At 40.1% G+C, this 26742-nt stretch overlaps 1 protein-coding gene and 2 long non-coding RNA genes across 3 annotated transcripts; all 3 read left to right on the plus strand.

The window, feature by feature from the left end:
• Positions 1-363: 363 nt before the first annotated feature.
• On the plus strand, positions 364-3045 carry LOC142783763 (uncharacterized). The gene is made up of 3 exons (XR_012888449.1): positions 364-454; positions 512-601; positions 2965-3045. It is a non-coding gene; the product is annotated as an uncharacterized LOC142783763 (long non-coding RNA).
• A 54-nt stretch (positions 3046-3099) lies between these two features.
• LOC142783781 (uncharacterized) lies at positions 3100-9713 on the plus strand. Its single transcript, XM_075882350.1, has 6 exons — positions 3100-3107; positions 3445-3512; positions 4744-4830; positions 4935-5045; positions 5351-5655; positions 7057-9713. The coding sequence occupies exons 1-5, from the start codon at positions 3100-3102 to the stop codon at positions 5458-5460; spliced, it is 384 nt and encodes a 127-aa protein (XP_075738465.1). The 3' UTR covers positions 5461-5655; positions 7057-9713.
• A 9709-nt stretch (positions 9714-19422) lies between these two features.
• On the plus strand, positions 19423-24249 carry LOC142783753 (uncharacterized). The gene is made up of 3 exons (XR_012888440.1): positions 19423-19585; positions 19891-20195; positions 21596-24249. It is a non-coding gene; the product is annotated as an uncharacterized LOC142783753 (long non-coding RNA).
• Positions 24250-26742: the final 2493 nt, after the last annotated feature.

Here is a 26742-nt window from a genome sequence, read left to right on the forward strand (position 1 = left end):
TTGGTGGTTATTTAAAATCACCTAATGAGCTGCTATCTTAGCATGTGTATAACAGTTATTAAAAACGAACTGCAGTGACACATATACCTCAGCCTTGGCATATGACTGTAGCTTCGCTATTGTGAATCTGTTTTTCGCGTGCCCATATCAAAACGGTTTTGTTACCCTGATAAGAAGTACATTGAACAGCAAGGATAACACTGACAAGCTAGCTATCGAGTTGTGAAAAAATGCTAAATTACAGTGGTACGCATGGGATGGGCGCACAGTGCTGCATTCATATTACTCCATTAGCCCAACAGTGCTTATTTCTTTGATGCATTGTCTCTTGCACTAATTGTTGATCATTACTCTGTATATCTGGAGGGCCCCTTCACTCTTGACCAGTTTGAAGAAGATAGTCTAGCAGGAAGGAAGTGACTAAAGCCAGCTGCAGTTCCCAGCATTTTCTGTGGTGAGGGTAAACTGAAACAACTCTCAGTGCATTTTGCTAACATTCTAATTTTTATAGCTCAGCAGTGTCCCATAGTATCTGACAATGGGAGAACATCATTGGCTCCTGACAAGCGTGAAGAAGCAGGGTTATCACCATCAAAGCTAGGTAAGTATCTAATGAAGTTTACAATTAATCAAGATTACTTTATGAATGAATACCTGCATTGGATCTTCATATTCTCTTTACGTGTCTCCGTCTTGAGGGCAAGCATGGAGATGCTGCAGAAAAGAACTGCACCTACAATATCTACTGGTGCTAAAGGCTTCCCTACTGAAACGTTCCGTATGAAATCTTACGGAAAATACATGAACTCCGTAACATTTGCTTATGCTACATACGGAAAAAATATGGAGTTTTATGGAAATATACGAAAGTTGTATGGCATTTACGGAAGGCTTCTTATGGAGTATATGGAAGGATAAGGAAATTGTATGGCGTATACGGAAAGCTTTTTATGGAGTACATGGAAGGATAAGGAAGTTTTATGGCGTGGATGGAGTGAGTTTTATGGAAAATATGGAAAGATAAGGAAACTTATGGAGCTTACGGAGAGTTCATTATGGAAGATATGGAAGGATAAGGAAAGTGTATGAAGTTGACAGAAGCGTTAATATGAAAAATGCAGAATGTAAGGTCTTACGGAAATATACAGATTTTGTAATGTGCTTACGAAAATGTGCAATAGTGTATGAAAGGCATGTGGATTGTTGCAAAAATGTGGAAACTCTACAGTTGTTGTAACATTTTTAGCAGGAAATCTGAGCTCTATAAAGTTATAAATGAATGCACAGTGACATATATAGTACAAAAGAATAACGCAGGCTAGTCTGTGTTGTCAGTCACCGCTGTTCGCCCTTTTCCAGAATGAATACAACTTCTGCAGATGACCAGGTGCTAAAGTCTGTCACACGTACGGAAAATGTGTCATTCACAAGGAATGACAATAACTGTCATTTTACTTGCATGCTGTCACACGAAAACAAATCAAGCAAAAGAAAGCATAACTTCAAGGGCTCGTTTTTTGGTAGAAACAATAATATTGAGAACTAAATTTAATGTGAATGAACTTGTCAATATTAATGAAACTGTTCTCATTAACATTGGCAAAGAGAAATGTCAATTTAAAATATCGACCATGAGCTTAGCTCTCCTGAGCACCGACAAAAGAAATGAAAATCTATGAAAACTAATTGCATGTAACCTGAAAATATTTTTTATTGATAGTATGCGGTCCTACAATATAAATACAGCTATACACAACTTGCCACAGCTTCACGACAGAAACGAGGTAGGAGCAGAGGGAGTGGTCGGAAAAATAATTAAGTATGAGAGCACAACTGATATGTACGGACACATAATGGTGCTTATCATTGATGCTCGGATGGTCGTGTATAGAGCTGGGTCATTTTGAGATTTTCAAAAGCACTGTTTCAGACCACCATGCAGATTAAGCTTCAATTGTAGTGCTACATAAGACACAACTTATGGGCCAGCTTTCATGAATAAGAAGATGATAGGTTAAACAAATGCTTTAAAATATATCATATGGCTGCATGGACGCATACAAGCTATGTAAAGCGCAATAGAGTGAGGACGCATGAACTTTTCTTGATGCTTCAGTTCTACATAGATGCTTCAACTGTGCTGCAAAGAAATTTAACCAATGTCTGTGTGTGCAACATTGTCCAATTTAAACTATCTATATGTATATATAAAATTTCTACTGCGAGTTGGGCTAGGTAGCACTCCATAACTCTTCCTTTTATTAAGGGGAATTTTTCAAATAATCAACATTATTTATTTTTTGTCTCATGACTCCGTACCCGCAATTCTTGGTTTGGCTCGATCACAATTGTGCAGCCCTTATTTTGGAGGAATCAAAAAACATCAACCAAAATATATTTTGGAACTGCTTCTCGGTGATATTGCCTTCCCTCAACTGCCACAGCTTGAGATGAGTCATATAGCAAGTCTCGCGCATACCTAGGGCCTACCCTTGAAGAAACTGATCTGGCTGTGAAATGCTCAATTTTTTCTCAAATAAATTTTTTGGTTTGAGTTTTCTCACTTCTCGAGTCCCTTCACAATCAAGAAGACCCAATGTTCTCCTTAGTCCTTAATTTTGTTATAATATGAAATAAATAAAAAAATTATTAATGAAAATAAAAATACTAATAACTATTGCGCAAAAAACACAGTCCCACATACGTACTTGAACGCAATATTGCTTTTATTTTGTTTTAGAACCTAAGGCATTAGAAAAGATAGCAGTACAATGAAAACGTTGAAAAAAAAACAAAAAAATAGATTTGGCGGGACTCGAACCTGCGCCACTCAGGTATGCTCACGTACGTGAACTGAGTGCGTTAGCTTGCTACGCACTGAGTTCACTTTGACCACTTTGACCTTCAAATGGCATGACAGATGTCTGCAATGTTTAGCGTATTTTATGCGATCTTATGTTGCAGGTGAGATGCCAGAATTATCAGCCACACCTGATATCCGTGCTGCGATGATCCTGGAACATTCATTGATTCCACTGTCGACAGGCGAGTAAATAGGGTACATTATGAAAAATGGCTTTATAAATAATTTTCACTGTCATGCTTGCGTAAGCATATTCGCTTCTATTTTTATTTATGCTGTAACGGCCACAGCATCAGCATTGCATTCAGACTACTGGAACGCTTGCATGAAGAATGTGCTGCTAGTGCGCGCTAGCGTTCGGTAGCAGTCAATAAAATACTTCTGAACCCAGCGGTTGTGTTGGGTTTACCTTCCATCTGTTAAAACCGAGACTTTGCCAGTCTGCCAGGTCGCTGATAGCCACAATACATATTCTCAGTATATCTATTTTGCCACTCTCAAAGCGCCACTTTCCTAGTATGACAGCCTTTTCTGGGTCATTCTTGACACATATATTCTTGATAATTTCATTCTGTGTTTAGTTTTGCAGGAGTTACCGGAGCACAGCAGTTCATTGATTCTTCTCAGCACTCACTGCCTGCCTCGCAAGGTCTGCTCATTACTCCAGCTTTTCATTGGAAGAATTTAAGCTAGTTGTAATAAGGCAGAACTATTGTCCTATTCTTTTACTTTCATAAATGTTCTAGAACATTCAAACTAGCTTTTTAAACGTTCTCACAGAGTAATGATATCAGAGCCTAAAGCTCTGCCTTCTGCATGAATCAGTTACCTCCTTTACTCTAAGCATGCTTATATCGACAAAAGTTTAAACGAAATAGGCTAAATAATGCTGTAATTTAACTTTATATCTCACCAAATAATATGCTCGGATGTGTAAATGGTATAATTTTTTTGCTTGCTGTTAGCTTGCTTTTTTTAAACTCAGCACGGGAAAGTAAGCCTGCATATATGCAGGATAAAAAATATATGTCCAAGCATGGAACTTCGTATGACTTATGATTTTGTTGCTCTTATTCAGCAGTAACTATGAGCTGGCTAACTTCTGCAAGAGCTGACGTGCTCAGTCTCAAATGAAGTTGTGAGTCTGAGTCAAAGTGTGGGTGTGTGATATTTTGGTGAACTTGAGTCTGCTTGAGAAAAATTTTAATGAGTGAAAGTCAGATCTAACTGAATAACATATTTATTGTGTGGTGCTATCTTGTCGTGCTACCCACTCAACTCCAGAAATACTCTCAGGTTTACATAGACCCATGTGTATACTCGTCTCTTTCCACATACTTCAATACATGCAGAACACGAAAATTTTGTCCAGTGGTAGAACTGTTAGGACTAACTCTGCGTTATATGCATTCTTTAAGCAACTGCGATACCTGCCAAGTCCGACAGAGTGTTTGATCTGGAGCGCAGGCTTGACCTGGAGCAGAAGTGGCGGCGTAAAGCAGAAAGGGAGAGAGACAAGCTTCGCGAGTCATTTTGCCGTGTGTTCTCTAGTGACCAAATCGATGTACTAGAAAAAGGAACCATGCGAGGGAAGCCTTGATCGCCAGCATCGCTTCAAAAGGCACGCCACGTAAACGTTTCCTGTGGCAGCAAAGGATACAAGTTTGTTAGAGAAAACATGCCCCTTTGCCAGCCACAAGAACCCTGCAGAGACACATTCAGCACATAAAGTTCAAACCTGGTAAATACCACAACACTATCATTTCTGACGTACTTAAGACGTCCCCTGAGAACCTTGAACCACTAAACTTCGAGCAGGTTGTTTTTGTAGAGTTCATAAAATTGAAATAAAATAAAGCTAACCAACCATTTATATGCAGGTATCCTGCATGACGTTTTTGCAGCCCTGAAAGAGAAGGTGGCTACAATTGGGCTTGATTATGACGCGTCATCAGCGAACATTATAGGTAAAATAATTAGGTTTATCAATTGACTGACTATGTTTTAGGTGGTTATGTTCATGCATTTGAGTGGTCTTTAACTTCATTGATTGTATTTTTTGTTCTTTCAGGTCAACCAACCGTGCTCCCTTCAAATATATCCACAAACGACCCACTTGCAAACCATGCACTTGTTTTTATGCTGGCGAGGTTGACAAGCAGGTGGAAAAAAGCCTTTGACTGTAAGCTGACATATAAGTTGTGAAGCTTTTATCATGCCTGTGCCACTTTAGAACATTTATATTTCCTGGCCCCACATATTTTCTATACCGCACCCGTTGTGCTCTGAGGCTGGTTGCTGTTTTTCCTAGAGGTTATATGTCTAGTACCTTCACATAATAGGAAATGCAATTTAGAATGTTGCCCTAACACCTTTTTTCTAGAAAGTTGTGCATATAGGCCACACTTCTGCTAAAATCATTTTCACACAGTTATCTGATGAGTATTTTCTGAATTTCTCCTTTAGTAGCTTCATATTTTGATGCAGGGGAAGTAAAGAACGGCCTCTTCGATGTAATTAAGCATTCTGAAGCTGTAGGCATAACAGTCAGCGCTGCTGTGACTGACATGGGACCTGGCAACGTGGCCATCTGGTGACTGTGTTGTATACAAGCTTCAAAGTATGGGAAACCAAAAATCTCATACACTCACCCTTGCGGGAAAGGAAGGCAGCTGTACTTGCTTTCTGAGGCCCCTCATCTCTTGAAAAATCTCAGAGGTCACCTTATTCGAGGCCAGGAGATAATTCTACATGACACCACTGTTAAAAAAGAGCACCTTTCAAGCAACAAGGTAAGCTTAGTGTATTGCCTTCTAGTTCCACTGCATTGGCTTGGTTTGTGAACACAAGCTGTTCACTGAATTACAGATGCTGTCACTAGTTTTTTATTTGTTAAGGAACGAGTGATACCACGTTGAAAAGAGTTTTTTCATTTGCAAGTAACTCCGCATACCTTAATGTTGCCACTACGGCCAAGCGGCAACAGCTATTGTCACTGTGCTGTAAACGGCGTCTTTTTAGTAGTTTAGTAGCGCTGACAGTTGGTACGGTTTCGTGGATAAGAACGGCGCAAGAATACGAGACAAAAGGGAAAAAACATAAGAACGAGCACCTTATCTGTTTTTTTTGTGACCACGTGTTTTCATATATGTGTGAGTCGACTACTAAAAATTAGTTGAGAGTCCGGTGCCCGTCCTCGTGCTTTCGTCATTTTTGTGTCGCATGCGCCATTCTCAACCATAGTCAAGTTTGCTTAATATTTGGCAAAAGAACTAAATACCGCTGAATCGAGCTGTGCAACATTCTTCAGTATGCCCATCGGAAATCTAAGCCTAATTCTAACAAGAGTGCCTCCGGCACTCCTGCTCAAACTTGTCCATGCTAGCGACCATACCATGCGTTCATTGCGCGTATTCATTGTGAAGCCGACATGAGCATGTTGAATGCGCAGCCGTGAAGACAGTTCACACAGAAACTGAGCCCTGCGGTCAGTCACAACAAAAGAACACTATTCCGCGTTCTAGATGCCAATAGAATAATGAGTTTTGTCGTCATTTGACAATAAACTATAGTGAAGTTGCCGTGACTTGTAAAAATATTGCCAATCAATTGCCTCCCATTTGTTCAAAACTACGCTTGCGAGTGTGCTCAGTGCGAGTTTATTGTAACTCAAGCATTCATGAAAATAAAAATATAGACTGCCATGCATTGTAAACTAGCTGTTGCAAAACAGTGCCAACAGCTATTTCAGAAGCATCCACCATAAAGGAAATCGGTACGACTGCTTTTCTGTGTGCCACCAACATTAAATACACAATACACTAGAAATCCAATGAGGATTGCATCCAAGGGAGGACAGATTATTTTGAAGAAAAATTCGTAAACAGGGGCTGTATTGCAGCTGATGTTTCCACAAGTGGCATGTTTTCTTGTCGAAATAAGTTGTCAGCCAGTCCACTTTTCAAAATGCTGGCTCCCACATAACCCCATTTACGAATTTTTGTCACTAAATATTACAGGCCATTTGAGATTCAGTTATGTGGTTATTAGACAGAAAGCCATAAATTAAATCGTGCAAGTAAAGACAAATAATTAGCGGTCAGGGGTCGTTTAACTAGTAACGCATATGCTATGCTGTGACAACTTGATAACCATTCAAGTCAAAGTGCATACTTATGTCCCATATTTCTCAGGTCTTCCTAGAGCACATAAACAAGGCCTGTGAACTCGACTCCAAGCATCAGCTGAAGCTATTGCCACACTTGAAGCCGCGGGACTTGGACCCTTCGCACTTCGAAAAGATGAACGTTGCTACAGCACATGCTCTTTTTCACCATTCTAAAGCTGCTGGCCTTCAGTACCTTGTTCACAGAAATCATCTCCCAGAAAGAGCTCTCACTACAGCATTTTTCCTTGAACAAGTTTTCCGATGGCTCACTATCATGACGTCACGAACCATGCAGACTGCTCTGAGTGAGCTCTGCCCTCAAAAAGGAGATGAAGCGGAGTGCTTTCTCGTTACTTTCATAGGTATGGTGACATAGCAGGTGATTGTGGACAGAACAAGTAGAAGTTCCTGGAAGCCTTTTCAAACAGGTGCGTGTCTCTCCACACTTTGTGCTGTGGAGTTGCACCAGCTGTAAATTGCAGAAAGGCAGTTTAGGTTTTTGATGTGGAGCGGGCTGAGCCAGGATGCCTTAGAAAATTTATTTAGCACAATCCGTTTGAAAACACCAATTCCACGTGCTAGAGAATTGAAGGCAACTTTAAGGGTAATCGTGCTGGCATAATTCTCGCAACCAAGCCGCCATGGCTCTTATGCAGTCGATGACGCGCAAGATCTTTTAGCTTTTCTGAAAAATAAAGGTGGATACGGGAAGCAATTAGGCGAACAGGTGGATACCAGCTTTGAGAGCATTTCAGAGCTGTGTGAGGAGGAAGAAGATAGCTTTCTTTATTTTTCTGGATACATCGCATATGCTGTTATTCACAAGTACAAACTTTGCTGTACATGCAAGAAGAGCATGGTTGACAGCAATAAGGTCATTCCTCAGCTTGTGGCCTTGAAAGGCTACATAAAGGAATGACGAAATCCACTGAAAGTTCTATCTGACTTGCTTGTAAAATTGGTGCATGAGCGCGAGGAACTTTTACGGGTGAATGAATCTCGGCTACTCAATTCAAGCTGCTCATTGAAGAGCTTATGGAAGGCTGCTGAGGAAAAGGTTGAAACTTTCAAAAAATTTCCATCATGCCACATTGCAGAACAGGGAGCTGCAGCCCATTTTTTTTTTTTTGCAGGCTGAGGTTTGCATTGAAGAAAAAAAATGCTGAGCTTTTGATACCGCTTCAGCAACCTGCCAATTGTGGCTCCAAAAGCGTTGGAATGCGCATTTTTTGCCAAAGTGTCAATTAGAGCCCCACGTTTACGTTACCATTCAACTCCGTTTAAAGGTATAGCAATTATAGTTCTTGGGGTTTGACTTCGCACAACCACATTATGATTACGACAGATGCCGCAGGAGGGGGGGGGGGGGGTAGACTAAAAGTTTCGACCAGCTGGGTTTCCTAGACATGCAGCTGAATTGTTATCAGTTTCAGCCGATGACAATGCCACTAGAGCCTGCAACATCAAGCATAACAGCGTGTGTATGCTTCCTAATGGATCACCATTACTAATTTAGAGTTCAAGCTTTGGACTTTTTGTCACCATTTCAGGCACCACCGATGATGAATATTTTCTCTCTTAGAGCGGCAAATCTGTGTTTCTTTTTCAAGCCACTTGGTATTTTAACAAAATTAGTGTATTATGGTAATTTATGGTTTATTGTAAACAATTTTTAAGTAAACTTCTTGACTCTGAAGCCATTCATTCTTTGTTATTGTATCAGTCAAATTAAATCTTCGGCAAGAAGCGTACTCGAAATTTGATTATGGTTTTGCGGACACTAGGAAGAGATAAGTTTTACCTTCGACAAAGGTCAAGAAACGTCGCACGACTGCTCGAATATGGTACTGTCTTCGTATGCTATTGTAAGCTGCGAAATTAAATTGAAATAAAACAAACCTATTATGCAGGAGGTTACATATGCCCAAACCTTATTGTATTTTGCTCTGTTGTCCTATTGTAAATGCCGGTGTACTTTGCGATGTCAGTGCACGTAAGACACCAGATGGTCAAACTTTTCGAGTCCAATACTACATCTCTCATAATGATATCATTGTCTTGGGACGTACAACCACGGATAATAATATTTCCTTGCTCCTAGTCGATTCGAATAGCAAATACAAGATGTTTACAGAAGTTTTTGTTAGCGTGTCAAATACTAAAGTTTGTTCAGACAAATGAGCACTTGGCATATATTTTTGTAATGTTATGGAAGGGCAGTGCAATATGTATTTGCTTGTGTTTATTGTTTTAGGGTGAGAAAAGTGCACTGAAAGCCTTGATATGCTTTGTGGTGGTATAGAAAGATTTCACAAGTGCAACTGACGCCTCGCTATGTTTTTTGTTGTGTTATTATTGTTTCTATGTTTGCTTGTGGGCTTTGTTTTAGGTTGTGGCAAAAGCAATAAAAGTCTCATGATATGTTTTCATTGAGTTATAGAGATGCTAGTTCAAAAAAATGGTTGTATACATGCTTGTGTTGTTTCAAAATGGAACTAGTGCAATGAAACCTTCATGATAAGTTTTCGTGGTGCTATTGAAGCGCAGTGCAATAAATATTTGTATGTTTGCTTGTGTTCATTCCTTGAGTATGTGAAGAGAGCACTGAAAGCTTCTATTTGTTTTTGTAGTGTTGTAGAAAGATGTGACGAGTGCAATAAAAGCCTCCCTATGACTATGTTTTTCAGTGTTATAGAGGTTCTAGTGTGATAAATGATTCCATGTTTCCTTGTGTTCATTCATTCAGGTGGCGACAAGTGCAATAAAAATCTCATGATATGTTTTCATAGTGCTACAGATGTGCAGTGCAATATTTGTATGTTTACTTGTGTCCACTGATTTAAAAGTGACAAGTGCAATAAAAGCCCTATGAACCTAACGATTTTCTAGTTGATGTGCATGAAAATCTTGAGTACAAGGCACCAGCTATGATTCGTGCTTGTATAATTACTTTATTTGAATGTTGTGCAGTGGGTGTTGCTATAGAAAGATTAGTGTTCAGTGACGAATGAGTAAACGCTTAGCTTGTTTTCATCTATGCACGGCACTGCAAAACTTGCTCTATTTGCATTACCCACAGATGCAGTGAATAGGTTATACGTGCCGAGTTCGTCAGCGTATGTCGGCTGTATACATCCAAATTGGCCTGACTGTTGAAACACTAAAAAATGGAAAGTTAACGTGATAATATTCAAATTGGCAAGGTGTTTTAGTTAGCACGTTAGATTAATGCAGCTTTTAAACCTTAAGCAAAAGGAATGTTGGACGCAATAGGGGTGTTGAACGATTCAAATCAGCTGTCGTTGAGCCGCCTTTGTAATACAAGAGCCCTGGGTAACACGGGCGTTGCACGGCTAATCTCGATCGCCATCCAGCTTAATTCAGTTGAAAAATTAAATACAGCTGGCTTTCTCACACAATTTACGAATGAGTCCAACGCAACAAAAAAAGTTATGTCACTGACTAGCTTAATCGCGATCAAGAGTGCAAAAATAATCTGATATCTGTAAATGGGTTAAAACAGCGGAATAGAAAACGAAGCAAATGTGCGGGCAACTATAAATATACATCTCGCTGTTTCAAAGAGCCGATGCACTATGTCTCATTATTATATATTGAATTGAATTGAATTGAATTGAATCTTTATTTTCATGTCTGGTACAACATGAAGGATGGCGGGAGTAAAAGCTGCATTAAAACAGCTTGACTAGCTCCCGCTACCTAAAAATAAATGGGTCACAAGCAGTGGCATACAAATGAGAACAAAAGCATAATGTACAGAAATTCCCATGCTATTGGGAATAAAATAATTACATAATCTGAACGTAAACAGGATACAACAGTTCCTACGAATAGAAGAACAAAACATCAGTAGCTTGAAGAGGCTGTGTATACATGTGTTGAAAAATACATAAGAGGTCAAACGGATACAAAAGGGTAGATTTCATCATAATACAATTTATAAGAAAAGAGATGCAATATTTTTTGTGGTCATGGTTTCTATATTTACGTCATTGCTGCTTAAATAATTCAACATTCTGGGAATAACACTGCGTACCATTTGGTCACCATACTTTGTGCGTGATCGTGGTATTAACCAGAGGTTATGCTTACGGGTATCGTATTTATTTTCCGAAGGTTGCAGGTTGGCTAAGTCAGATAGTACAGTTTTTTGCTTCAGCTCTTTTTTATAGTCCTACAAATGTTGTAACTGTAAAGATTTTGAAAACTGATTAGTTTATATTTTTGTTGCATGTACATAACTGATTGATATGGTTCTTTCTTAGCAATAATTTTCAGAAATCTAGTTTGAAGTCTAGTAAGTTTCTCAATATTTGTTTGTGTTGTGTCACCCCATACTATAAAGCAATAGTTTACATAGGACATAAATAAGGAATGATAAATAATAAGTATTGTTTTTAATGGAAGTAGATAATTGTTGCGATAAATTATACCAAGTACACGTGCCGTTTTTGTTGCCACCTGCTCTACTTGTGCATCCCATAGCATGTTGTTTGAAAATACGATACCTAATGTTTTGACATTGTCAACTATTTCAATCAGACTGTTATTAAGATAGAGCGGAGAACTTACTTGTACCTGCTTGCCTTTTGCTCGAAATATAACCGCTTTGGTTTTTTCCGCATTTATTAATAGTCCATTGGAACATGCCCACTTATATATCTTCTCTAATATATTATTTCCTTTTTGAATCAACTGGTCAGTATCGTTATGTGCAAAAAATACGCTTGTATCGTCCGCATAAATAACGAATTTTGCTGAAGGGTCTATGTTTACAATATCATTTATATACAAATTAAACAGGAATGGACCTAAAATACTGCCCTGAGGCACTCCAAGAGAATTTGGTTTAGTCACCGAAGAAAAATTGTTTATGCACACGTATTGTTTCCTTTCGCTTAGATATGAGTCGAGCAAGTCTAAAGCAACAACTCGTACACCGTATAAATCCAGCTTACGTAAAAGTAATAGTCTATTCAGAGAGTCGAAGGCCTTACTGAAATCGATAAAGACACCGAGTACTAGTTGTTTACATTCTATGCTATTTAGAATGAACTCTTTCTGATCAAGGAGGGCAAGCTCAGTCGATCTATGTTTCCTGAAACCGTATTGTGCGTCACATAACATAATATGTTTGTTAATGAATTCTGCCAGCTGGGAGTGAAGAATTTTTTCTATTATTTTAGAGAATACTGGCAAAATTGAGATGGGTCTATAGTTTGCTAAATTATTCTTATCTCCCTTTTTGTACAAGATGCACACTTTAGCAGTTTGAAGTATTGCAGGAAAAATTCCTTTTCCCAAACAAAGGTTAATGATTTCAGAAAATGGTTGGGCAATTATTTCGGTGGTGTGTTTAATTGGTTTGATTTGAAAATCAAAACAATCACAGCAGTTACTATTTCTAAGCCGCATGATTGTTTTATATACCTCGCTTTCACATGTAGGTCTTACAAACATAGTACTTGAGCATTTATTGGAAACGTATGATGTCGCATCAAGAGATGTTTCTGGAAAAGCTAAGTTTACTAGATAATCGTTAAATGTATTGGATAAGTTACTACCATTAATAACACAACCATTAATTGTAATTTCCGTAATTACGCTATTTGAGGTGGGTGTTCCTAACACTTTATTGATGTTTTTCCAAGTGGAAGCAGAATTTCCAGCTGATTGCATAAAAATGTTATGAAAGTAGTTTTGTCTAGCCTTTTGGATGTCCTTATTTAGACGATTACGAAATTTTTTGAAGGTACTAAGTAGCTGTGGGTCACGAGAGACGAGAAATGCATTATACATTACATTCTTTTCATTGATTTGATGCAACAGGTCCCGTGTGATCCATGGCTTCCTAATTTTTTTAGATGGGCGGTGGGTAATTCGAGGGAAGTTATGGTCATATACCTCCTTGAATTTTTCTATGAATGTATTGACAGCAATGTTCGGGTTGTCATTTGCGAGAACATCGTTCCAGGATGTATTAATTAGTTCCTGACGAAAATTTTCAAGATTTTTGGATGTTATAGAATGCACTGGTATGGAAAGTCGTTTCTTTTTTATTCGTTGCCTAATAGCTAAAAATATGGGAAGGTGATCGCTAATGTCGCATGAAATGGTCCCAGCTTTAGTATCCTCAGAACTAATGCTCGTGAGAAAGACATCAATTAATGTAGATGAACAGGCACTAACTCTTGTTGGCATATTAATCATGTTAGCCAATCCAAAGCTATCAAACAAACACGTCATCTCATGCTGTGAAGTTCCATTAGACAGCATGTCAATATTAATATCGCCGCCGCAAACAGTTACATGGTTATTGAGCATAGCGTGGTGAAATAGGCTCTCCAAACGAGCCGTGAAAGTTGTAATACTTCCAGATGGAGGACGGTACATAACTGAGATGACGTAATTGCTTAGGACAGCTGTCAGCATTTCACAATCAGGCTCTGAATAACAAAATTCTGTTAAGAGTTGACAATCAAAGGTTTCTTTTACAAGTAAGCAGACACCACCCCCTCTACTGTGCGTGCGATTAACACAGAAAACATTATAACCAGGCATAGAAAATGGGTTATCATCATTTGTGTACCAAGTTTCAGTCAGCATGATGATGTCAAAGCGGAAATGAAGCTCTGAAAACAAGGAATTTAGCGATGCATATTTGTTTCTCGCGGACTGACAGTTTAGCTGAAAAATTTTTATGCCAGGCATATAGTTGTCTCCAATGTATTTATGTAGATCTGATGGTAAAATGAACATGATTCCTAAAAAGTAAAGTTATGAACGATTCTGATTTTTCAAGCCAATTTAGAGAAATCTTCCTTTCTCTTCACCAGAACGGCAGGAAAACCATCTCTGCGTCTCATTAGAACTTTACCGTTCGCACACCACACAAAACGGACGTCATTCTCTCGCGCCCATTGTTTTGCCTCCCGAAGTAGAGTTCGCGTTTGTTTGGTTAAGTTTTCTTGAATCATCACTTCGGATTTGGTATCCCTGAGCTTCTTACGACTATGTAGCCAGCTGTCTCGAACTGACTGTTGTGAGAAACGTACAATGATGCCCGGGGTCCTTTCCGCCTTAGAGGGAAGGCGGTGTATCGCGGTAACATCAGTTCCTGTCAGAGCGGGCATCGCAATTGATGCAGCAATTGCGTTGACCTTATCCAATAAGTTCTCGTGCTCAGTCTTACGAATTCCATGAAACTCGAGATTCAGCCTTCTGTTATGCCGCTCTAGTTCGTTCAGTTCACCTTTTATGTCTAGAATTTGTTTAGTGTTCGAGCTTGATTCTGCGGAATCAACTTTCCGTTTCATATCTGACAACTTGTTATCCTGTTCCTTAATGGCTGTAAGTACTCCATCATATTTGTCAGACAGCATTTGGACACTGGCCTCGATATGGGCAATAGTATCCTTCAGGTTTTTCACTGTCTCTGTTAACTCTGCAATGGCTAAAACACTGGGATGATCGACAACCTTCTTTGCCCGTGCTCCTCTGCATGTGGGACAACGCCACTGTTTTTTTGTTGCATCGGATTTCGCTCTAAATGTTCTTTCACTTATGCCTGAGCAAGTTCCTATGTGATAAGAACTGAGGCATTCGCTGCACACCATGCAATCATCATCAGAACCAACACACAAGCCACAATCAAAGCAAGGTACATTAGCAACAGTGCTCATGGTGACAAATTCTTGGGCAACAGTATAGGGCACAGTTAAGTGTGTAGTGTCTTAAGAAATAATAAGAACGTGATGCGATTCACAAACCTGTAAACGTAGAAATGTAGTTTTAGGACGCGCCTTTCCTGTGCCGCTGCTGCTGCCCAAGTGAAGACGGCGTCAGTGGAACTTCCTTTTAAAGCTGCTAGAAGGCAGGGGGGCGTCTTCGTCACGTGTGGTGTCCTCTGCGCTCGGCTTGCTGATGACAGCCTTACAGACACGTGTACGTTCGCGATCCGAGATTCCTAATACAGTTGACGCGGACTGAGAGTTCCACGCAACGTCCTGCGCAGCCGGTCACCGGCTACTCCTTCGCACGTGTCGAGACAGCTGCCCAAAACCTCGCCAGGCAGGAAACACTGTAAACGTAGAAATGTAGTTTTAGGACGCGCCTTTCCTGTGCCGCTGCTGCTGCCCAAGTCAAGAGCGAAAGCACAATATCAAGGCTTATTGGTGTAAATGTAGCAAACTAGTTTTGCTCGTACCTTCCTAAAAAATGAAAAGGCAAAAAAAACAATGCCGGTACTTAGAAGCGCGAGTGCTGCTCCTACGCGGGTGGTGAGTGGCTTTCCCGCAGGACATTTGAACCCGAGATGGCGTACCTTGGCGCAACTGTGCTACCTAAAGGTAGCATATAGAGTAACTCTAATGGTCCTCAGTCCGGCGAGCCATCTATCGCAATGCCGCAAACGAGAACATAATTGGTCCCTCGCCGCCAAGCGCTCGCTTCGCGACTTTCGCACCCCTAAAGTATGAAATATAAAAAGAACACCCGTCAATTAAAATATTTGTGCGCATTGGAGAAACCCGAGTGGTCACAGTCTCGATACGCACACTACAGCGTACCTCTTTTGGCCCATAAAAGCCTAGAAATTATCGATGTGGAGCAGACACCTTCATTTCATGCCGAAAAAGGCATGCGGGAAAACTGAAACTGTGTGTTAGCCGAACTATACAACGAGTAAAAAATCGAAGACATTCGATGCTTTTCTAGCAAGGCCTAAATTCTGATGTTACTTAGCAACGGCAGCCACTGAGAAAAACGCTTACCGCATCGGCTGACTCCAGAAAGCTAAGCTTTGTGTAGTCCGCTGCTTTGTTCGTAACAAGAACCCTGTCTTTTGCACAAATGAAGTTAAACAGTGTGTGCGCCGCAATGGCATCTTTTATAACACCTCAGAGGCATAAGTGAACATGGCCCCGACCAAGTCTTGTGGACAAGGCAGCTTTTCTTTACACGCTACCGTTTACAAAAAAAAAAGACTACCTGCCTATCATATCAATCACTTCACGCGATGGCATCAGATAGTGTTTGGGGGTGGCGGTCAGATGGATGGACGCAGGGAAACTTTGTTAGTCTTGAAGTGCATGACACATGCTCAGTGGGGCAGCTAAAAAGATAGTTTACAAATTCCGTATGTTGCATAAAACGCTCGTTTTATTTCCCGCAAACCGCCGTTCGAATTCGACTGTTTGGCCATAGAGAAATATACTATATTAGGAGTGGCCATTAGAGCCTATTCGCCGCCCAGCAAGAAAGGGTCTGAGCAACTGATAGATGGCGTACACTCTGAAAAAAAGAGCGAGTAAAAAGGGCGTATTTTTGTCCCACAACAGTAATTGTCATTTATATTGCATTAAATCCTTGCGCTATTGATCCGCACCCGGTACATTCCTGTCACGATCGACATGCCCATTACCAGGAATACATTGCATTCTCGATAGGAAAGTGGCCAGCGCCGAGTTTTCAAGAAAGGAAGCACACGCAAGCCTGATGACGATTATTGTTGCGGAACAAAAATATACCCTTTTTTCTCGATATTTTTAGTGTGTACCCATCCTCGAATTTACTCCCTTTTTAAGTCATGTAATAGCCTCTTTATAAGGACAATCATTGCCCAACTTTGGCATCAATTTTTCGGCAGGAAGATATTTTATCAACTTGTGCAATTTTCTATATCCGCTCTACATCATGACCCGCTGAAAAATATAATGCTCCGCAACATAAAACAGTGAAGTATGACTGGAAAGTGTATACTGTAGTCGTTCTGCATTTGTTTTGCACAAAAAGGCATAGTCATGTGGTTTAGATGTGGTGTACATGCATTACCTACGCGGAAGCATGGGTGAGTAACCTAGTTGTGAAGACACTCGCTTTTGGAGCATGAGTGTATGGGTTCAAATGCCAGCGCCTCGAAAAGAAATTTCTTTGTTTTATATATGCTGAAGCCAATATCGGCTCTGACCAACCACTCGTGGCGATGAAAGCAGTGCAGCAGCTGGGCTGCAGGGCTCTACGGGAGTGTCCACTGTTTATGTAAGTATGTTTCTCTGCGGTTTGGCCCTGACTTTCACTGATGGCTGTTTTCACTATTGAATAAACATATCAAACACACGCCATTCAGTTTAGAAACGAGCCTGTCAGCACTAAAATGAAGAGCCAGAGCAGAATTTTTTCGCCTGACCACTTGGATGCAACGCCGCCTCTTTCTACGTCCTCTCTTTCATCTCCACGTTCTCCCTCTTTTAAAGACGATAGTCTTTTTCAAGACGATAGGCTCTCTTGGGATCCTTCGACGCAAAAATTTTGGTCTGTCTGTCTGTACATTAATGTGTTTGCTATTAACGGTACTTTACACGGCACCAAAGTGACCGAACGATACTCCAAACCGCCAACCCCATCCGCAGCACCCACCAATATTGCTCAAGGTTCAGTGTTCATACTTGTGCGATTCTCAATTAAAAAAACAATCTTTGCGCATATATGAGGCACTATAACCACACGTTAATATTAGGTATGTGTCTCTTTTACTGGAAAAGGCATAAATTAGTAATTATAAGGACCGTAGCGTTTATCACGTTTCGCTGACCAGGCGACGCTTCTACGAAAAGGCAAACGTTTCCAACGCTTTGCTAAGACGACACGGTGGTGGCACCTACCCGTCGCCTTGCGTTCTACCCGTTGCCTTGCGCTCATGTATAATGTGTGACGTGATTTGATGCGCTTATTCGACTACAAACTCTAAGCAGCGCCTCCAGTGTACCATTCACAGTTTTCTTACAAAAAAAAAGAAGAGGCAGCGGCGCCAGTGGACTGATGCGCACGTGACTCGTTCTTGTGATCCGCACGGCCGCTTAGCCTTGGCGGTGCTGCATGCTTAAGCGATGTCGCGCCGCCGCCGATGGATGAGCGATTCAGTTGTGGTCAGCATCGGCCATGCCAGTGCTGCAGTGCACAAAATTAGTTGAATTGATTAAAAAGAATTAGCCTGGGTCCATGTATCAGATTCGCTGAACTGAAAAACTCATTATTCTGAAATTTATTTACCTGAAAGATTTTTGCATTAAAAAATCGACGGGGATTTTCTAATAGTTTGTTCTTCTGCAATATTCATTAAACCGACATTCGCACAAGTGAGAGTTTACTGTAAACGTTTGTCGAATGCAATAGGCCCAGGCGCGGCACACTCATGCAAGTGTTGCAACACATCACTTGTAGAGCCAAGCACAGTACTCCCATGTGAGTGTAACACACCTCTTGTAGAGGCAACTACAGTGATATTGTCTGATACGACACCAACACGCGGAAAAGAAGTCGACACCGGTGTGTGCATTCTGTCCGTATAAGCTGAACCTTGCTGGAGGTTACCGGGCGCCGGAAAGCCACACATAAACGACTCGACAACAGCATTGAGTCTACGTTGCTTTTGTCATCTAAATAAGGTAGTGGCCTTTTTTGTACATTACCGCAACTGGCGTTTCTTTAAGTGTTAGTCCAAAATTTTGAAAAATGAGCCTTATCCATGACCGAAAAATATTCTACGTAAATACGAGTGTGTGACCAGTATGACTTTCGCACCAAAATGAAATTCGTGTGCATGATTTAAAGAAGGTACAGTTTCTTGCTGTTACTTTAGGCAGATTGTCAGCAATGGAAATCCTTGGTGTCCGTGGAAGTGGGACGCTCCAAAACTCACACAAAGAAGATTGTCACCGCTCGCTCCAGCAAAGGACTGATGTTGTCACGTTGAAAAGTTAATTTCCATCAACTTCGCACTGAGCACGCTCACACATGAAATCGGCACATCGGCACCACCGGCAAACAACCACAATGGTAACAGGGGGCGTCATATACATGCTATAAATTCTAAAAGAAACAATAAAAATATCGATAATTTCGGTTGATTGCAATTTCTCTAAGTGATATAAGCAATGCGTGATGTAAAACATCAAAAACATTGCTGACTGCAGTCATAAGTTGAAAATAATTCCTATGAAAGGTTTGTTTTTCCGGTATTTTTTTCGTTGATTATTACAGCCATCGTTTTTTTTTTTGTTGTTGTTGTTGTGTCGTCTTACATTAGCGCATTATTAGCAAAACGTACATCGATGCATGTTAAAAGGGGAACGATGGCTTTTTTAAAACCACCAGAAGCAGATTGCTATACATAACTTGCACGTGACGTCAGTTCCTGTCCTCCGGTTTTGCGTCCGCCATGGCCGACCACATGCGTCTCTGTCGCCACGGCCGTGTTTACGTTAGAGAAGGTGGCTACAATTGGGCTTGATTATGACGCGTCATCAGCGAACATTATAGGTAAAATAATTAGGTTTATCAATTGACTGACTATGTTTTAGGTGGTTATGTTCATGCATTTGAGTGGTCTTTAACTTCATTGATTGTATTTTTTGTTCTTTCAGGTCAACCAACCGTGCTCCCTTCAAATATATCCACAAACGACCCACTTGCAAACCATGCACTTGTTTTTATTCTGGCGAGGTTGACAAGCAGGTGGAAAAAAGCCTTTGACTGTAAGCTGACATATAAGTTGTGAAGCTTTTATCATGCCTGTGCCACTTTAGAACATTTATATTTCCTGGCCCCACATATTTTCTATACCGCACCCGTTGTGCTCTGAGGCTGGTTGCTGTTTTTCCTAGAGGTTATATGTCTAGTACCTTCACATAATAGGAAATGCAATTTAGAATGTTGCCCTAACACCTTTTTTCTAGAAAGTTGTGCATATAGGCCACACTTCTGCTAAAATCATTTTCACACAGTTATCTGATGAGTATTTTCTGAATTTCTCCTTTAGTAGCTTCATATTTTGATGCAGGGGAAGTAAAGAACGGCCTCTTCGATGTAATTAAGCATTCTGAAGCTGTAGGCATAACAGTCAGCGCTGCTGTGACTGACATGGGACCTGGCAACGTGGCCATCTGGTGACTGTGTTGTATACAAGCTTCAAAGTATGGGAAACCAAAAATCTCATACCCTCACCCTTGCGGGAAAGGAAGGCAGCTGTACTTGCTTTCTGAGGCCCCTCATCTCTTGAAAAATCTCAGAGGTCACCTTATTCGAGGCCAGGAGATAATTCTACATGACACCACTGTTAAAAAAGAGCACCTTTCAAGCAACAAGGTAAGCTTAGTGTATTGCCTTCTAGTTCCACTGCATTGGCTTGGTTTGTGAACACAAGCTGTTCACTGAATTACAGATGCTGTCACTAGTTTTTTATTTGTTAAGGAACGAGTGATACCACGTTGAAAAGAGTTTTTTCATTTGCAAGTAACTCCGCATACCTTAATGTTGCCACTACGGCCAAGCGGCAACAGCTATTGTCACTGTGCTGTAAACGGCGTCTTTTTAGTAGTTTAGTAGCGCTGACAGTTGGTACGGTTTCGTGGATAAGAACGGCGCAAGAATGCGAGACAAAAGGGAAAAAACATAAGAACGAGCACCTTATCTGTTTTTTTGTGACCACGTGTTTTCATATATGTGTGAGTCGACTACTAAAAATTAGTTGAGAGTCCGGTGCCCGTCCTCGTGCTTTCGTCATTTTTGTGTCGCATGCGCCATTCTCAACCATAGTCAAGTTTGCTTAATATTTGGCAAAAGAACTAAATACCGCTGAATCGAGCTGTGCAACATTCTTCAGTATGCCCATCGGAAATCTAAGCCTAATTCTAACAAGAGTGCCTCCGGCACTCCTGCTCAAACTTGTCCATGCTAGCGACCATACCATGCGTTCATTGCGCGTATTCATTGTGAAGCCGACATGAGCATGTTGAATGCGCAGCCGTGAAGACAGTTCACACAGAAACTGAGCCCTGCGGTCAGTCACAACAAAAGAACACTATTCCGCGTTCTAGATGCCAATAGAATAATGAGTTTTGTCGTCATTTGACAATAAACTATAGTGAAGTTGCCGTGACTTGTAAAAATATTGCCAATCAATTGCCTCCCATTTGTTCAAAACTACGCTTGCGAGTGTGCTCAGTGCGAGTTTATTGTAACTCAAGCATTCATGAAAATAAAAATATAGACTGCCATGCATTGTAAACTAGCTGTTGCAAAACAGTGCCAACAGCTATTTCAGAAGCATCCACCATAAAGGAAATCGGTACGACTGCTTTTCTGTGTGCCACCAACATTAAATACACAATACACTAGAAATCCAATGAGGATTGCATCCAAGGGAGGACAGATTATTTTGAAGAAAAATTCGTAAACAGGGGCTGTATTGCAGCTGATGTTTCCACAAGTGGCATGTTTTCTTGTCGAAATAAGTTGTCAGCCAGTCCACTTTTCAAAATGCTGGCTCCCACATAACCCCATTTACGAATTTTTGTCACTAAATATTACAGGCCATTTGAGATTCAGTTATGTGGTTATTAGACAGAAAGCCATAAATTAAATCGTGCAAGTAAAGACAAATAATTAGCGGTCAGGGGTCGTTTAACTAGTAACGCATATGCTATGCTGTGACAACTTGATAACCATTCAAGTCAAAGTGCATACTTATGTCCCATATTTCTCAGGTCTTCCTAGAGCACATAAACAAGGCCTGTGAACTCGACTCCAAGCATCAGCTGAAGCTATTGCCACACTTGAAGCCGCGGGACTTGGACCCTTCGCACTTCGAAAAGATGAACGTTGCTACAGCACATGCTCTTTTTCACCATTCTAAAGCTGCTGGCCTTCAGTACCTTGTTCACAGAAATCATCTCCCAGAAAGAGCTCTCACTACAGCATTTTTCCTTGAACAAGTTTTCCGATGGCTCACTATCATGACGTCACGAACCATGCAGACTGCTCTGAGTGAGCTCTGCCCTCAAAAAGGAGATGAAGCGGAGTGCTTTCTCGTTACTTTCATAGGTATGGTGACATAGCAGGTGATTGTGGACAGAACAAGTAGAAGTTCCTGGAAGCCTTTTCAAACAGGTGCGTGTCTCTCCACACTTTGTGCTGTGGAGTTGCACCAGCTGTAAATTGCAGAAAGGCAGTTTAGGTTTTTGATGTGGAGCGGGCTGAGCCAGGATGCCTTAGAAAATTTATTTAGCACAATCCGTTTGAAAACACCAATTCCACGTGCTAGAGAATTGAAGGCAACTTTAAGGGTAATCGTGCTGGCATAATTCTCGCAACCAAGCCGCCATGGCTCTTATGCAGTCGATGACGCGCAAGATCTTTTAGCTTTTCTGAAAAATAAAGGTGGATACGGGAAGCAATTAGGCGAACAGGTGGATACCAGCTTTGAGAGCATTTCAGAGCTGTGTGAGGAGGAAGAAGATAGCTTTCTTTATTTTTCTGGATACATCGCATATGCTGTTATTCACAAGTACAAACTTTGCTGTACATGCAAGAAGAGCATGGTTGACAGCAATAAGGTCATTCCTCAGCTTGTGGCCTTGAAAGGCTACATAAAGGAATGACGAAATCCACTGAAAGTTCTATCTGACTTGCTTGTAAAATTGGTGCATGAGCGCGAGGAACTTTTACGGGTGAATGAATCTCGGCTACTCAATTCAAGCTGCTCATTGAAGAGCTTATGGAAGGCTGCTGAGGAAAAGGTTGAAACTTTCAAAAAATTTCCATCATGCCACATTGCAGAACAGGGAGCTGCAGCCCATTTTTTTCTTTGCAGGCTGAGGTTTGCATTGAAGAAAAAAAATGCTGAGCTTTTGATACCGCTTCAGCAACCTGCCAATTGTGGCTCCAAAAGCGTTGGAATGCGCATTTTTTGCCAAAGTGTCAATTAGAGCCCCACGTTTACGTTACCATTCAACTCCGTTTAAAGGTATAGCAATTATAGTTCTTGGGGTTTGACTTCGCACAACCACATTATGATTACGACAGATGCCGCAGGAGGGGGGGGGGGGGTAGACTAAAAGTTTCGACCAGCTGGGTTTCCTAGACATGCAGCTGAATTGTTATCAGTTTCAGCCGATGACAATGCCACTAGAGCCTGCAACATCAAGCATAACAGCGTGTGTATGCTTCCTAATGGATCACCATTACTAATTTAGAGTTCAAGCTTTGGACTTTTTGTCGCCATTTCAGGCACCACCGATGATGAATATTTTCTCTCTTAGAGCGGCAAATCTGTGTTTCTTTTTCAAGCCACTTGGTATTTTAACAAAATTAGTGTATTATGGTAATTTATGGTTTATTGTAAACAATTTTTAAGTAAACTTCTTGACTCTGAAGCCATTCATTCTTTGTTATTGTATCAGTCAAATTAAATCTTCGGCAAGAAGCGTACTCGAAATTTGATTATGGTTTTGCGGACACTAGGAAGAGATAAGTTTTACCTTCGACAAAGGTCAAGAAACGTCGCACGACTGCTCGAATATGGTACTGTCTTCGTATGCTATTGTAAGCTGCGAAATTAAATTGAAATAAAACAAACCTATTATGCAGGAGGTTACATATGCCCAAACCTTATTGTATTTTGCTCTGTTGTCCTATTGTAAATGCCGGTGTACTTTGCGATGTCAGTGCACGTAAGACACCAGATGGTCAAACTTTTCGAGTCCAATACTACATCTCTCATAATGATATCATTGTCTTGGGACGTACAACCACGGATAATAATATTTCCTTGCTCCTAGTCGATTCGAATAGCAAATACAAGATGTTTACAGAAGTTTTTGTTAGCGTGTCAAATACTAAAGTTTGTTCAGACAAATGAGCACTTGGCATATATTTTTGTAATGTTATGGAAGGGCAGTGCAATATGTATTTGCTTGTGTTTATTGTTTTAGGGTGAGAAAAGTGCACTGAAAGCCTTGATATGCTTTGTGGTGGTATAGAAAGATTTCACAAGTGCAACTGACGCCTCGCTATGTTTTTTGTTGTGTTATTATTGTTTCTATGTTTGCTTGTGGGCTTTGTTTTAGGTTGTGGCAAAAGCAATAAAAGTCTCATGATATGTTTTCATTGAGTTATAGAGATGCTAGTTCAAAAAAATGGTTGTATACATGCTTGTGTTGTTTCAAAATGGAACTAGTGCAATGAAACCTTCATGATAAGTTTTCGTGGTGCTATTGAAGCGCAGTGCAATAAATATTTGTATGTTTGCTTGTGTTCATTCCTTGAGTATGTGAAGAGAGCACTGAAAGCTTCTATTTGTTTTTGTAGTGTTGTAGAAAGATGTGACGAGTGCAATAAAAGCCTCCCTATGACTATGTTTTTCAGTGTTATAGAGGTTCTAGTGTGATAAATGATTCCATGTTTCCTTGTGTTCATTCATTCAGGTGGCGACAAGTGCAATAAAAATCTCATGATATGTTTTCATAGTGCTACAGATGTGCAGTGCAATATTTGTATGTTTACTTGTGTCCACTGATTTAAAAGTGACAAGTGCAATAAAAGCCCTATGAACCTAACAATTTTCTAGTTGATGTGCATGAAAATCTTGAGTACAAGGCACCAGCTATGATTCGTGCTTGTATAATTACTTTATTTGAATGTTGTGCAGTGGGTGTTGCTATAGAAAGATTAGTGTTCAGTGACGAATGAGTAAACGCTTAGCTTGTTTTCATCTATGCACGGCACTGCAAAACTTGCTCTATTTGCATTACCCACAGATGCAGTGAATAGGTTATACGTGCCGAGTTCGTCAGCGTATGTCGGCTGTATACATCCAAATTGGCCTGACTGTTGAAACACTAAAAAATGGAAAGTTAACGTGATAATATTCAAATTGGCAAGGTGTTTTAGTTAGCACGTTAGATTAATGCAGCTTTTAAACCTTAAGCAAAAGGAATGTTGGACGCAATAGGGGTGTTGAACGATTCAAATCAGCTGTCGTTGAGCCGCCTTTGTAATACAAGAGCCCTGGGTAACACGGGCGTTGCACGGCTAATCTCGATCGCCATCCAGCTTAATTCAGTTGAAAAATTAAATACAGCTGGCTTTCTCACACAATTTACGAATGAGTCCAACGCAACAAAAAAAGTTATGTCACTGACTAGCTTAATCGCGATCAAGAGTGCAAAAATAATCTGATATCTGTAAATGGGTTAAAACAGCGGAATAGAAAACGAAGCAAATGTGCGGGCAACTATAAATATACATCTCGCTGTTTCAAAGAGCCGATGCACTATGTCTCATTATTATATATTGAATTGAATTGAATTGAATTGAATCTTTATTTTCATGTCTGGTACAACATGAAGGATGGCGGGAGTAAAAGCTGCATTAAAACAGCTTGACTAGCTCCCGCTACCTAAAAATAAATGGGTCACAAGCAGTGGCATACAAATGAGAACAAAAGCATAATGTACAGAAATTCCCATGCTATTGGGAATAAAATAATTACATAATCTGAACGTAAACAGGATACAACAGTTCCTACGAATAGAAGAACAAAACATCAGTAGCTTGAAGAGGCTGTGTATACATGTGTTGAAAAATACATAAGAGGTCAAACGGATACAAAAGGGTAGATTTCATCATAATACAATTTATAAGAAAAGAGATGCAATATTTTTTGTGGTCATGGTTTCTATATTTACGTCATTGCTGCTTAAATAATTCAACATTCTGGGAATAACACTGCGTACCATTTGGTCACCATACTTTGTGCGTGATCGTGGTATTAACCAGAGGTTATGCTTACGGGTATCGTATTTATTTTCCGAAGGTTGCAGGTTGGCTAAGTCAGATAGTACAGTTTTTTGCTTCAGCTCTTTTTTATAGTCCTACAAATGTTGTAACTGTAAAGATTTTGAAAACTGATTAGTTTATATTTTTGTTGCATGTACATAACTGATTGATATGGTTCTTTCTTAGCAATAATTTTCAGAAATCTAGTTTGAAGTCTAGTAAGTTTCTCAATATTTGTTTGTGTTGTGTCACCCCATACTATAAAGCAATAGTTTACATAGGACATAAATAAGGAATGATAAATAATAAGTATTGTTTTTAATGGAAGTAGATATTTGTTGCGATAAATTATACCAAGTACACGTGCCGTTTTTGTTGCCACCTGCTCTACTTGTGCATCCCATAGCATGTTGTTTGAAAATACGATACCTAATGTTTTGACATTGTCAACTATTTCAATCAGACTGTTATTAAGATAGAGCGGAGAACTTACTTGTACCTGCTTGCCTTTTGCTCGAAATATAACCGCTTTGGTTTTTTCCGCATTTATTAATAGTCCATTGGAACATGCCCACTTATATATCTTCTCTAATATATTATTTCCTTTTTGAATCAACTGGTCAGTATCGTTATGTGCAAAAAATACGCTTGTATCGTCCGCATAAATAACGAATTTTGCTGAAGGGTCTATGTTTACAATATCATTTATATACAAATTAAACAGGAATGGACCTAAAATACTGCCCTGAGGCACTCCAAGAGAATTTGGTTTAGTCACCGAAGAAAAATTGTTTATGCACACGTATTGTTTCCTTTCGCTTAGATATGAGTCGAGCAAGTCTAAAGCAACAACTCGTACACCGTATAAATCCAGCTTACGTAAAAGTAATAGTCTATTCAGAGAGTCGAAGGCCTTACTGAAATCGATAAAGACACCGAGTACTAGTTGTTTACATTCTATGCTATTTAGAATGAACTCTTTCTGATCAAGGAGGGCAAGCTCAGTCGATCTATGTTTCCTGAAACCGTATTGTGCGTCACATAACATAATATGTTTGTTAATGAATTCTGCCAG

This window comes from Rhipicephalus microplus, unplaced genomic scaffold (genome assembly GCF_043290135.1).
Source record: "Rhipicephalus microplus isolate Deutch F79 unplaced genomic scaffold, USDA_Rmic scaffold_12, whole genome shotgun sequence".
NCBI lineage: Eukaryota > Metazoa > Arthropoda > Arachnida > Ixodida > Ixodidae > Rhipicephalus > Rhipicephalus microplus.

Bases quoted from the DNA above. Each gene is read 5' to 3' on its own strand.
- LOC142783781 (XM_075882350.1), top strand. The intron at 4,831-4,934 runs GTAAAATAATTA...TTGTTCTTTCAG, and splicing joins GTCATCAGCGAACATTATAG to GTCAACCAACCGTGCTCCCT. The intron at 5,046-5,350 runs GTAAGCTGACAT...ATTTTGATGCAG, and splicing joins GTGGAAAAAAGCCTTTGACT to GGGAAGTAAAGAACGGCCTC.